This window comes from Aedes albopictus, chromosome 2 (assembly GCF_035046485.1).
Source record: "Aedes albopictus strain Foshan chromosome 2, AalbF5, whole genome shotgun sequence".
In the NCBI taxonomy this organism is placed as follows: domain Eukaryota; kingdom Metazoa; phylum Arthropoda; class Insecta; order Diptera; family Culicidae; genus Aedes; species Aedes albopictus.
This window is the reverse complement of record NC_085137.1, coordinates 121,924,937-121,937,946: the sequence shown is the minus strand read 5'-3', so window position 1 is coordinate 121,937,946 and position 13,010 is coordinate 121,924,937. Positions and strand designations below refer to the sequence as shown.

General features: G+C 46.0%; 4 protein-coding genes across 4 annotated transcripts; 2 read left to right on the top strand and 2 right to left on the bottom strand.

Moving 5' to 3' along the window:
* Window positions 1–1,408: 1,408 nt before the first annotated feature.
* On the bottom strand, window positions 1,409–2,166 carry LOC134287717 (histone H1-like). Its single transcript, XM_062850309.1, has one exon. It carries the CDS (start codon window positions 2,164–2,166, stop codon window positions 1,486–1,488), a length of 681 nt encoding a protein of 226 aa, XP_062706293.1. The 3' UTR covers window positions 1,409–1,485.
* A 2,695-nt stretch (window positions 2,167–4,861) lies between these two features.
* Window positions 4,862–5,380, top strand: LOC115253798 (histone H2A). Its single transcript, XM_029853116.2, has one exon. The coding sequence runs from the start codon at window positions 4,939–4,941 to the stop codon at window positions 5,311–5,313; it is 375 nt and encodes a 124-aa protein (XP_029708976.1). The 5' UTR covers window positions 4,862–4,938; the 3' UTR covers window positions 5,314–5,380.
* A 1,559-nt stretch (window positions 5,381–6,939) lies between these two features.
* Window positions 6,940–7,251, top strand: LOC109397470 (histone H4). The gene has a single exon (XM_029852573.2). The coding sequence runs from the start codon at window positions 6,940–6,942 to the stop codon at window positions 7,249–7,251; it is 312 nt and encodes a 103-aa protein (XP_029708433.1).
* A 2,786-nt stretch (window positions 7,252–10,037) lies between these two features.
* LOC109424512 (coiled-coil domain-containing protein 97) lies at window positions 10,038–11,437 on the bottom strand. The gene is made up of 2 exons (XM_029853117.2): window positions 11,341–11,437; window positions 10,038–11,277 (listed from the first exon to the last, which is right to left on the bottom strand). Exon 2 carries the CDS (start codon window positions 11,266–11,268, stop codon window positions 10,090–10,092), a length of 1,179 nt encoding a protein of 392 aa, XP_029708977.1. The 5' UTR covers window positions 11,269–11,277; window positions 11,341–11,437; the 3' UTR covers window positions 10,038–10,089.
* Window positions 11,438–13,010: the final 1,573 nt, after the last annotated feature.

Sequence of the window (13,010 nt, the reverse complement as noted above, 5' to 3'; positions counted from 1 at the left end):
TTTTTTTCTGCTTGTACAAAAACGGCCCTTTTCAGGGCCACCGAACGTATTCACCAAAGAGTTGAAGGGTCAATTTTCTGCCACACAAACCAGCAGCGAGAGTGCGTGCACGTCTGCGTTGGCGCTGTTTGATTTTATGTATGCAACACGCCAGACAATGTTCACTATAGTCATCTCCATTTGTAATGCCACGCTGCCATCAATCGAGCGCTGGAACGTTCCAGGCTGAACACAATAACGAAACAGATCAACGTAATCCAGTTTAGATTACGACTGAACACCATAACGAAACAAATCCAACGTAATCCAGGCTAGGTTATGATTGGTTTTACAAATTTACAAGCCAAATGTCCAGTAAAGCCGGCAAACTTTTCCAAACGAATGAAACCGTTTCAATCATGTGCATGCTTCCCTACCCGGGACTTCAATGGCGTACGAGCATCGTTCGTGGCTGTACCGCATTGGAGGCAACGTGCATCTCGATCACGGATTTCAAAGCAGCATATCAATCCGCCTCGGTGCAGCATGTATGAATCGGTCCGTACATATGGTTAAATTGGACCGCAACAAAAAAAAAAAAAAAAAAAAAGAAAAAAAAAAAAGATCAACGTACTGCCGGTGGACGCATAAATGTCCCGTGTGCAAAAACAGACAATCGGGAAAATCGCGTCCAAAGTTCGACAGCATAAATTGCCTCAACTATGAAGTATAAGTGCCGAATCGTGTCCAAACATCAACCAAATTCGACATGTTTGATTTAGAGTTTGATTGAAGTGTGACGCTCAATATTCAATAAGTTGCAAAATATCAACATTGCCAAAAATGCACATGGGACATAGTGGTTTCTGCTTGTAGTGGTGTTGCGTGTACGTACACGCTGCATTACACGAACACCACTTGAGTTACTGGTTGAAAATAGTAAACAAAGATCAGCTGTTCCCAGCAAAATCAAATGGGCATATTTTCAACCAGTAGATTTGCATTAGTGTTCGTGACACCGCGCTGCGAAACCACTATGGGACTGCTATGCTTCTACCGGCGTAGCGTAGGGTTACGTTTCTAGTTCGGTCCGGTAAGTTTTGACGTAGGACTACGGCTGTATTTTATGCCTTGCCATCCGGTAGAATTGTATTGCGACTAGCACCATGGCGTGAAATCGAATGATTGTCTACGTTGGCGACGAAAGCGACGACTCGAATTTTTGATCCGCGCTTACGCGTCTCTTTCCCGGCTTGGCATCTGCGGGAATTATTTTGCGAAAAAGTAATCAGACCGAGATAGTTGGCCATGAATTCAAATGTGCAAGTTTTGACGTAGGACTACGCCTACTTGACGAGGACGAGGACAAAGGCAGTTGTATCTGTCATCCGTTAGGATATTCCGTGCAACTCTTCAGTAAAATCAAAGCTGGTAGTCCTGAAAAGGACTGATTTGATGGTGGGATACTGTTTGGCAGTATGGCGACTGGCGATACAGCGCTGTCGCTTACTTCTTGGCGGCGGTCTTCTTTGCGGCAGCTTTCTTGGCTGGGGCGGCCTTCTTCGGCTTCGGGGTCTTCGGCTTCTTGGCGGCAGTCTTGGAAGGTTTGGTGGCCTTTTGCTTCGGGGCAGCAGCCTTCTTCACACCTCCGGCCTTCTTGGCGGCCTTTGCACCAGCAGCTTTGGCTTTCTTCGCCGCAGCTGGCTTCTTGGCTTTCTTCTCGCCAGCTGGTTTCTTGGCTTTCTTTTCGCCAGCTGGTTTCTTGGCTGCCTTCTTCTTCTCTCCGGTAGCCTTCTTGGCTTTCTTCTCACCGGCCTTCTTGGGCTTTTTCTCGCCGGCGGCTTTCTTGGCCTCAGCCTTCAGCTTGAACGATCCGGATGCGCCAGTTCCTTTGGTTTGGACAAACTTGCCCTTCTCGACGCCGTTCTTCAGGGCCTTCTTGAGGAATGGGGCCAGCTTGGCGACATCGCACTTGTAGTTGGCAGCGATGTACTTCTTGATGGCCTGCAGGGACGACCCGTTGCGCTCCTTCAGGGTTTTGATAGCAGCAACAACCATATCGTTCACTGGGGGATGAGTCGACGGCTTCTTCGGCTTGCCCTGTCCCTTGGGGGCCCTTGGCTTCTTGGCCTTGGCAGGCGAAGCAGCAGGAGCTGCGGCAGCGGCTTCAGCGGCAACTTCAGACATCTCGGTAGGTAGATTGGAGTAACACTCACTAGATAGGGTAAACGAATGAATGAAGGTAAATCTGGCAACTGCGCGGTGTTTGATAATGATGTCTGTGTTAGGGATGCAGACATGGTCGTCCACTAACCGAGTGTTCGCAAAATATTGTAAAATTTTTTGGTAACATGTTTCCAAAACGCCATTTTCCATCTACTGCGAAAAACAATCTAATCTAGCGTTTGTCCACTTGGCGAGTAAAGGAGTCTCGCCAGCGGTCTGTCATTGCTAAACCGGGTTAGCACTCGGAATACCATGGCAAAAACGTGTCTTCGCAGCACCCATCGCTCATATGGTGTGGGTTCGCTTGACAAAACAATCAATAGTCGCTATTGAAACAATGCAATCGCCCTTGTCGGTAGTGAATTACAAAAGGCCAACGATTTCTCTATTCAGCGGCATCTAAATCTAGCGCAGATTCGGTTAGGAACTGCTGCAGAATGGACCACAAAGAAAGTCCTTCCAAGTGCTAACAGGCGATGTTGAGCGCTTGGTTTAGGAGAACTTTGGACAGTACAATATAATGCAATTTCTTCCGGAAAAAAAGATACTTCAAACTACACCCGTAGGACAGTTCCGTGTAATAATGCATACTAAGTTCATGTCGGGTCATACGGCTACCAAGCATACGAACCGAAACCATCCAACGTAGCCCCCAGATAGTAGTTGGCCAGAGCCGAGCAATGCCTTTGCCCAAGTCACTAACGCCACAGTAATCCAAAATGAAAATAATGTAATTTGGTAACTGTAAGTTTGATTTGTGAACAAATGTGAACTGCCAGAGCCCAATCACCCGCCAGTATCGTGTGCACACAATCACCACGAGGATATTCACCGTGGTGCGGAACTGTCCAGTCCAGTCCAGAATAAACTATCATAACTGGGCAGAATTGCTGTCTTGTTTGCAGTACGTGCAAAGGTTTATAATAATAGCACAGCAACAATCTGGACTTCTTTCTCTTCTCCGGAACCAGGAGGATTGTCCGACCGGGACATCAACGTCACGATGATCCTGACGATGCTTTGTTAGACCCTGACCGTGGACGCTACGCATTTCCGGTGGATTTCACCTCAAACGCTTGATAGTGGCAATGGCATGCCCCAGTTGTGCTGACATTGGACCGTTGGTCGGCGATTCTATGGCCTACGTCACACGAGTCTGATAGCAACCTAAGCAACCCTCCGCGGCGTGAGAAGTATTGGAAATGCGGAAAATGCACATTTAGTTAAGGTGATACGGGACACCGTGTTAATTTTGCTATCTTCCGTCTCTTGCACCACCATTACCCCCGAAAGTTTGACGATGCAAACCTCCAGTTCCAGTGGACTGATCCAACTGAAAACTTAGTCGATTGTTCATCCCATGTAAGCATGACGCCCCGTAAAGCCTTAAGAGGAAACAGACCATCATCCTTTACCAGAAAATCAAAAGCAGGAAATCACAACCAATGGTAATGAAAATTTATCACTGAACTCTACCCAGCATCCGGATAGCAGTGAAATAATTTTCATTGACGCTTTTTGGATTTCGAGCAGGAAAACTGGTTTCCAACAATTGACGATTGCTGATGACTGAATGATGGTTGTTTGAGCGTTAAGTTATGCGACGAGCCTTATTATTATTATTATTTCAACTAGCTGCAAGCATGTCACAGTGGCAGCAGTAAATCGTCGCCATCCCTGCTTGGCACAGGGAGAGGGATGAGTCGTAGTAGTGTTACAGTCGGTTCGAGGAAATTTTCAGTATGCTTCGTAAAATGTTCAATGTTTCCCATGATTCCTATGGAAACCCCACTCCCAAGGCCGTCTGGTTGGAAAATCGATCATCTTTGCTAGAGGTGAGCACCCGAGAAACAGAACTAGCTGAACAGCAGTTTGCTAAGCCAAAGCTTGCTCAGGATTGGTTTGTTCCACTCTTGTGCAGCAAAAAATGTGTGTAGGGTACGTCCCTGAATGGGTCGTAAGTGTCGCAAGTCGGTTCGTAGGGTCATTATTTCAAAGTTAACTCTTTTTCTGGAATGGTATAGTGGCCCTGAAAAGGGCCTTTTGGTTTTGATGCGATTATTCGGTACTGGGCGTCATTTACTTGGAGCTGGTGTACTTGGTGACGGCCTTGGTGCCTTCGGAAACGGCGTGCTTGGCCAACTCTCCTGGGAGCAGAAGACGGACGGCGGTCTGAATTTCGCGAGAGGTGATAGTCGAGCGCTTGTTGTAGTGAGCCAGACGGGAGGCTTCGGCGGCAATGCGTTCGAAGATGTCGTTGACGAAGCTGTTCATGATGCTCATAGCCTTCGACGAGACGCCAGTGTCCGGGTGGACTTGCTTCAACACCTTGTAGATGTAGATAGCGTAGCTCTCCTTCCTGCGCTGCTTCTTCTTCTTCTTGTCACCCTTGACAATGTTCTTCTGGGCCTTGCCGGATTTCTTGGCGGCCTTTCCGCTGGTTTTCGGTGCCATCGTGCTACGTTGAGGTTGTTATCGATCCAAAAGGAAACTGAAACTGATGCCTACCGAGTGGAGTGGTTCTCTTTTATACCCCTAGAATAGCGAGCACTGTCCTGCCCCTTTAGTTTGTTTGTCATTTTATTCGTTTCGCTTTCCCCTCCCTGGTATGGGTACGGCGCTGTGCTACGCAGGTATAAAATAACCTCCGTTCCGTGGATTCGCCATCAGTACAGCTTACGTACGCTTTGTGAACGTATCTCCGTTAGTAAAACTCAACACTACCAACTCACAATGTCTGGCCGCGGCAAAGGAGGCAAAGTTAAGGGAAAGGCAAAGTCCCGTTCCAACCGTGCTGGATTGCAGTTCCCGGTCGGTCGTATCCACCGTCTGCTGAGGAAGGGCAACTATGCCGAGCGTGTCGGTGCCGGTGCCCCCGTCTACTTGGCTGCCGTGATGGAGTATCTGGCTGCTGAAGTCCTCGAGTTGGCAGGAAACGCTGCTCGTGACAACAAGAAAACCAGAATCATCCCCCGTCATCTGCAGTTGGCCATCCGCAACGACGAAGAATTGAACAAACTGCTGTCTGGCGTCACCATTGCCCAGGGTGGTGTCCTGCCAAACATCCAGGCTGTTCTGCTGCCCAAGAAGACCGAAAAGAAGGCCTAAATTACTTTCCGCTCGTTCGACGACCACGTGCATCAAACCAAAACCGTCCTTTTCAGGACGACAATATTCATTTCCCGTAAAGAGAGTTGTTTTGAATTTGATTACATCGGTGTAAAACACTCGTTTCTTACTCTGACTGTTAGTATGCCTCGGTCCCCGTGTACTGGGCGGTTAAACAGGAAGTACAGGAACAGAGCGAATGAGTGAGAAATGTGTGCCCATAAAGTAGAATGTTGTATACTGTGTAGACACGTGGTAACTTTCGCGTACTGCGATACAGTTTGCCACTAAAATTTATCGAAATCGACTCAGTTTGTACTGTAAGCGATGCCCATACGAATGGAGGTAAATCGTAAATCTACAGCAGCAATCGTATTGCTATCGTACCTGCAAAGGAAAAGGCTTGCCTTAACGATAGCGGGGTTTTCTTTACCTATCCGTCCGGCTGTGTTAGTTTTGAACGGACCGAAAATGTCGTTACCTGCTCGTCAGCTTCGTCTAGCTCTGGCTGCGATGGGATACAATATGGAAAAGCATAACGGGCAGACGGAAAACGGTGGCTAGGAGGGCCATGTTTGTCGTAATCGCAGCACAGTGCAGCCCTCCTACGGTACCGAATCATGCTATCGTGCCGAGATTGCGTGTCACAGGAGAAAGTTATTTACAAACAGTGCCTAGTACGGACTATAACAATAACGGACAATAACAAACGTACATATTCATCAGCATAAATGCGTCGTCGCTCTTCTTGTCCATCACACATCACAACTAACTTGACCCGTTCGTTATCATCACATCGTACAGGGGATTGTCACTGCTCATTTATTTCATATACTACCAGGGGGCTGCCACTACTCCAGCACTCCAACTCCACCAGTGGAAGGAAATTCCCGTCAACTCTTTTGGGAAAGTTGTGTAGTGGCCCTGAAAAGGGCCGTTTTTTTTAGAGCAATAAATAACGCAGAACAAATTTAAGCGCGTTCTCCACGGATGCGACGAGCCAGCTGGATGTCCTTGGGCATGATCGTGACACGCTTAGCGTGGATGGCGCACAGGTTGGTATCTTCGAACAGACCGACCAGGTAGGCCTCGCTAGCTTCCTGCAGGGCCATGACGGCCGAGCTCTGGAAGCGCAGGTCAGTCTTGAAGTCCTGAGCGATTTCACGAACCAGACGCTGGAATGGGAGCTTGCGGATCAGCAGCTCAGTGGATTTCTGGTAACGACGAATTTCACGCAGAGCGACAGTTCCTGGCCGATAACGGTGGGGCTTCTTGACTCCTCCGGTGGCTGGGGCACTCTTGCGAGCAGCCTTGGTGGCCAGCTGCTTGCGAGGAGCCTTTCCTCCGGTGGACTTACGGGCAGTTTGCTTGGTACGAGCCATCGTAGATTAGAAATCCAAACGAATACGTTGAAACGATGCGAAAGAATGAGGGTCAACTTTTGGTTGTCCTCTTTTATATGCTCGCTTCATCGCAGCGAACCAATCACAAGCCCCGAAAGAATAGGAAGAGCACGAATGGCAGGAAGAAGTAACCCCTCGCGTAGGTATAAAAGCGGCAAACATTGCGGTCGAATGGCATCAGTTTCGTTGCAACCGTAGTCGAGCACAAAAGCAAACATCCAAAATGACTGGCCGTGGCAAGGGAGGTAAAGGACTCGGAAAAGGAGGCGCCAAGCGTCATCGCAAGGTCTTGCGTGATAACATCCAGGGTATCACCAAGCCTGCCATCCGTCGTCTGGCTCGTCGTGGCGGAGTCAAGCGTATCTCCGGCCTCATCTACGAGGAAACTCGTGGTGTGCTGAAGGTGTTCCTGGAAAACGTCATCCGTGATGCCGTCACCTACACTGAACACGCCAAGCGCAAAACCGTTACCGCTATGGATGTTGTCTACGCTCTGAAGCGACAGGGACGCACTCTGTACGGTTTCGGAGGTTAAATCACATTCGTTTTTTTCTGCTTGTACAAAAACGGCCCTTTTCAGGGCCACCGAACGTATTCACCAAAGAGTTGAAGGGTCAATTTTCTGCCACACAAACCAACAGCGAGAGTGCGTACACATCTGCGTTGGCGATGTTTGATTTTATGTATGCAACACGCCAGACAATGTGCACTAGTCATCGCCATTTGTAATGCCACGCTGCCATCAATCGAGCGCTGGAACGTTCCAGGCTGAACACAATAACGAAACAGATCAACGTAATCCAGTTTAGATTACGACTGAACACCATAACGAAACAAATCCAACGTAATCCAGGTTAGGTTATGATTGGTTTTACAAATTTACAAGCTAAATGTCCAGTAAAGCCGGCAAACTTTTCCAAACGAGGGAAACCGTTTCAATCATGTGCATGCTTCCCTACCCGAGCATCGTTCGTGGCTGTACCGCATAGGAGGCAACGTGCATCTCGATCACGGATTTCAAAGCAGCATATCAATCCGCCTCGGTGCAGCATGTATGAATCGGTCCGTTCATATGGTTAAATTGGACCGCAAAAAAAAAAAGATCATATTTGAATTTTAGATGACATGAATTCAAATGTTGAAAGATCAACGCCCGGTGCCCGGTGGGCTCATAAATGTCCCATGTGCAAAAACAGACAATCGGGAAAATCGCGTCCAACGTTCGACAGCGTAAATTGCCTCAACTATGAAGTATAAGTGCCGAATCGTGTTCAAACATCAACCAAACTCGACATGTTTGATTGATTTCGAGTTTGATTGAAGTGTGACGCTCAATATTCAATAAGTTGCAAAATATCAACATTGCCAAAAATGCACATGGGACTGCTATGCTTCTACCGGCGTAGCGTAGGGCTACGTTTCTAGTTCGGTCCGGTAAGTTTTGACGTGGGACTACGGCTGTATTTTATACCTTGGCATCCGGTAGAATTGTATTGCGACTAGCACCATGGCGTGAAATCGAATGATTGTCCACGTTGGCGACGAATGCGACGAATCTAAATGTTTGATCCGCGCTTACGCGTCTCTATCCCGGCTTGGCATCTGCGGGATTTGTTTTGCGAAAAAGTAATCAGACCGAGATAGATGGCCATGAATTCAAATGTGCAAGTTTTGACGTAGGACTACGCCAACTTGACGAGGACGAACAAAGGCAGTTGTATCTGTCATCCGTTAGGATATTCCGTGCAACTCTTCAGTAAAATCAAAGCTGGTAGTCCTGAAAAGGACTGATTTGATAGTGGGATACTGTTTGGCAGTATGGCGACTGGCGATACAGCGCTGTCGCTTACTTCTTGGCGGCGGTCTTCTTTGCGGCAGCTTTCTTGGCTGGGACGGCCTTCTTCGGCTTCGGGGTCTTCGGCTTCTTGGCAGCAGTCTTGGAAGGTTTGGTGGCCTTTTGCTTCGGGGCAGCAGCCTTCTTCACACCGTACTGAAAGGTTTTTTTTTTGAAATTGTGAATTGTGGTGAGTGCTTGGGCTTAAATTATGTGCGTTGAACAGATGGCTAAACCCATTCAACGTGGGTGCTTGCCTGGAGCCCAAAGAACGTGGCTGTCCAACGCTCGGTCGTCGCTAACTGGCAAGCAGCTGTCCACCACCCACGATTCCGGGACAATTTTCCCGGCTTCTTAGAATACGGCGATTCCAGAACCGCTCCGAGGAACTGAAGCGCGTTGACGCCACGTGAAGCCATCCTTCGTTGAAAACCCGTTTGTATTAATGCACTCAAAAACGAAGAAAGAGCTCTGAAAAAGTTGGGGGATTTGGTAAAAATTTGTAAATACACGTGATAGTAGATTACCTGAGTTCCTAGTTTTTGCTCCTACACTCTTTCATAGATTAATTAATTGAACTGGAATTTTCTTTAGTTTTTCTCTATTTGCTTTGGGAAGCGTTTTAGAATTAAGGTTTTCTTTTATTTTCTCTTAATTACCTGAATTTATTCCCTTTTTTTAGTATAATAATTTCAATCATCTTCAGTAACCATCCATCTCCATCAGTGCTCGAATTTTCAGATATGAAGTGTGGTGATTTTAAATTTTTTAGATCGTATTTTCCAGCTTCGGTTTTCTGATTGGTCTTAAATTGGTTGGGTTTTGGGGAGAGTGTTAAGTGAATTTACAGTGATTAAGAACAACTGCCTGCCCTCGGAAAAGAGTCTTTGGCCGGACATAAACCAAACGGTGCTAGTGGCCCTTCTGTTGAAGGTGGCGCTTAAGTCACTAGTTATTGGTAACCAGACTCGTGGATCGCGGTGTTCGACCCGAATCTAAGCAATTAGGTTACAAGAGTTTCAACCTATTTTCAGAGTTGTTTTTAAATGTTTTTTTCCCTTCCCACACGCTGAAAAAGCGGAAAAAGATTTCTAAACTCGACGGTGCATCTTGCTCCAATGTTTTGGCACGCCTTGCTTATTTATTTGAGTGCATCCTGCCCCATTGTTGTAGTGCATTTTACCCCGAGCTATGGTGCATACTGCCTCGCCGTAATATTATTAGTCTTTACAAAAAATGTTGTTTTCAAGAGCTGAACTAGGTATATGGACTGAAATTTTGTTTTATGTAGCTTAGAACGAAAGTATTAATGAGCAAGCAATGAATGCTTGCATTAAAACAATGAAATATTGCCTTTTTATATGCATTTTTACACATCTTCCTTAACTGGTGCGTATTATCCCAGAATCCCCTACACTGCGATAGGGATAGTGGAAAACAGACGAATATAGAAGCCACCGCCCAAGAAAAAAAAAAAAACTTTTCCCTTTGATCTGCAAACAGCCCTGATAGGGATGAGTTTTAAGTATTACAGTATCTTTATTCATCCTCTTCAGTTTCATATTCACAGTTGATTTCTCTCATTTGACTGCTTATTTGTTGCATATTCTTTTGATTTTCCAAATGCTGATTCAAATGTCTCATATAGACATCCAGATCGTCTTCTTCTTCGCTGATTTCATCTTGCTGCATCGACCCATTTTGCTCCTCAAAACCGCTCTCCAGCTCACCATCCGCATCTTCTGTATCGAAATACCGCTCCTGTTCGTCCTGTTCTAAAATATCCAAATTGTCGTACTCCACGCTTTCGTCGATTTTGGAGTAATCAAATTCGCCATCTTCCCCGGATATGAACCTAGAATACATCGTACCGAGGAACTCGTCCCGAAGCAAATCCCGTTCGCCGGCTGTTAACAAGTTTACTGGGGTGGAAAATTTCTTGTTTCGGCGCTTGGCTTCCTGCTCCCGCTGGATGTTCTGCTGTCGTTCCTCTTCCTCCAAATCGAAGTTTCCCCACTGGGCTGTGGAGAATCCCGGCGAGTCCGGTGGTTTCTCTTTGAAACTGTCCTCATCGTCATCCACAGCCAAATCCTGCTGTCGTTCCTCGCTCTCCTGTTCCTTTTTCAACGATTCAGCGTTCTCTTTGTCAATTCCGCTGAACAATATCGCCACCAGGCTGTCATTTTTGCTCATGGCGGCGTCCCGCACTTTCTTCTCCTGTTCGGTCAAATACTGTCCCACCAGTTGGTCATACAACAGCGGTTCCCGTTGCATCATCTCCGTTTCGCTGAAATAGTTTCCCTCCTGGACCATTTGCTTCAAAGCGGCATATCGCCTGTTTCGAACTTCCTGTTCTCTGCCGCCGTGATGCGACTTCCTAATCTTGTCCAAATAGTACCCCACCTCGTACCGCTCGTCCGGGCTGTAACAGCTGGTTTGAGTTTCCTGTTCGAAGAAGCGCAGGTGATCCTCCTTGATGAAGCTACCGAAGCGGGCAAGGAACGTGGTGTGACTTTTATCTAGAACCTGCTTGAGGATTTGCTTCTTTTCGTCGTACGTCAGTTCGGGGTCGTTGATTTGCTGACTCTTGAAGAAGACCGTCTGATCGCGACAAATGTGGTCCATCAGATCGAATTCCGACACTATCGATTCTGGGATGGGTTGGACAGGTGGTGGATTTGGTATAAGATCTGGCGGCACTTGAGTTTGCTCCTGCATGGTTGTAATCTGGAATAAAACGTTTTCGTTAATATTATTCGATGTAATTTACAAATGCACGAACATTGTTACTTTTTTTAACAAATTTATGAAAAACACTTTTTTATCAATAAAATGTTGAATATTGATTGCAAATGCAGCTGTTTTCTAATCACACGGCTTCGTGTTTGTTTGTAAATAAAGCCTAATGCGCCGTGTTAGCCCCGTCGCCGCCACCCGTAAAAAGTGGGTTCAGCAATTAGGCCGAAAAACGCAGTAGGTCAAACCGAAACTTCAAACCAGGGAGGGTGCAGGCACGTCAAACTCGAACAAACTACGCCCTGAGACACTACGCCTACCTAACATGCATCAAGCGGGCCTTCCCAAACAACACAATGCGATTTCGCGGGCCACCCCCATCGACAAAACAAACCGATTTCCAAGCAGGATTCGACTAGGTTTCTGGTCGCGTTGCCAGTCACACTAACACACTCGCAAAAGATGAGCAGTAGGCCTACCTTGCCGCATGCGGGTCCCCTGCTTCAAACGATTAAAAATATTGCGTTCTTTAGGGGTATCCGGATTATTTCATAATCGGATTCTCTGCCCAAAAATTAATCGAAATCCAAAATTAAATGAAATTTTCCGAATTTTTGGTGTTTGGAAACTATTTTTAAAATGCATTTAAAGTTTGTTTGGCGATTTTTTTTGTTCGGACTTAACTGCCATTTTATTGATTGAACTGCCCGAACAAAACGATATCATACACCAATTTAACAGTGTATCATTTTCTGATCATACGTGTTATCGTAAACTGGATGATACGTAGATGATACGACATATCGTATTCATGATAGCAGTTATCATTTTCGGTGTTTCGATGATAGACCGAATGGGTTGTTAAGTATCGTTACCATTCAAAAATGCCATTTTTCCCGAACAATTTTTTTGTGGAATCATACATGTTATGATCGCTTTACCATCAACATTATGATACAGCGAATAATAAAAACAAAACGGAAATATTTCACCAAATCTGTTTTGCCGACTGAGAAAAAAGCTAGCACACCCCTGCGGGCATTTGCCGGGCACTGTCAAATTTGTCTACGATTACGTGAATGATTGTTTACTTTTGCGGGTTTTTTTTGTACAGTAGACGTTCGATAACTGCAACATGTTTACGTTTCAGTTAGCGAACAAAATTCGATAACTGCAACGTCAGATAGGCGTCAACAACTCATCAATTGACGTTAAATGACCGAAAAATTCATTCGAATGTTCATTTGGACCAACTTGGCGCACCATTTTGACAGATAGCGGTGCGATAACTGCAAATTTGTTGCACTTACCGGACTTGCAGTTAAAAAGCATTGCAGTTAAACCGTTTGCACCGACCGAACGTCTACTGTAATTATTCCACGAACAAATATCTTATAATATGAACGATTCCATTGATCGTATTTTTCTATGCGGGTGGCATTCTATCCACGGAAATCAAAACTGTTTTGTTAATTTAACCATCAAAACAAAGGTATTGGAATCCAATAAAATCACGTTATACTCAGTAAAATGAGCTCTTTCGATTAGGCTATAGAAAGTAGCAATACAGTAGACGCTCGATAACTGCAACATGTTTACTTTTCACTTAGCGAACGAAAATCCGATAACTGCAACGTCTGACAGTGTCAACAAACCATCAACTGACGTTAAATGAACGTGGATGAAGACTGTTCATTTAGCCCAAATGAACAGTCTTCATCCAC

Excerpts from the sequence above, each read along its gene's own strand:
- LOC134287717 (XM_062850309.1), bottom strand. The coding sequence starts at position 2,166 with ATGTCTGAAGTTGCCGCTGAAGCCGCTGCCGCAGCTCCTGCTGCTTCG.
- LOC109397470 (XM_029852573.2), top strand. The coding sequence starts at position 6,940 with ATGACTGGCCGTGGCAAGGGAGGTAAAGGACTCGGAAAAGGAGGCGCC.
- LOC115253798 (XM_029853116.2), top strand. The coding sequence starts at position 4,939 with ATGTCTGGCCGCGGCAAAGGAGGCAAAGTTAAGGGAAAGGCAAAGTCC.
- LOC109424512 (XM_029853117.2), bottom strand. The coding sequence starts at position 11,268 with ATGCAGGAGCAAACTCAAGTGCCGCCAGATCTTATACCAAATCCACCA.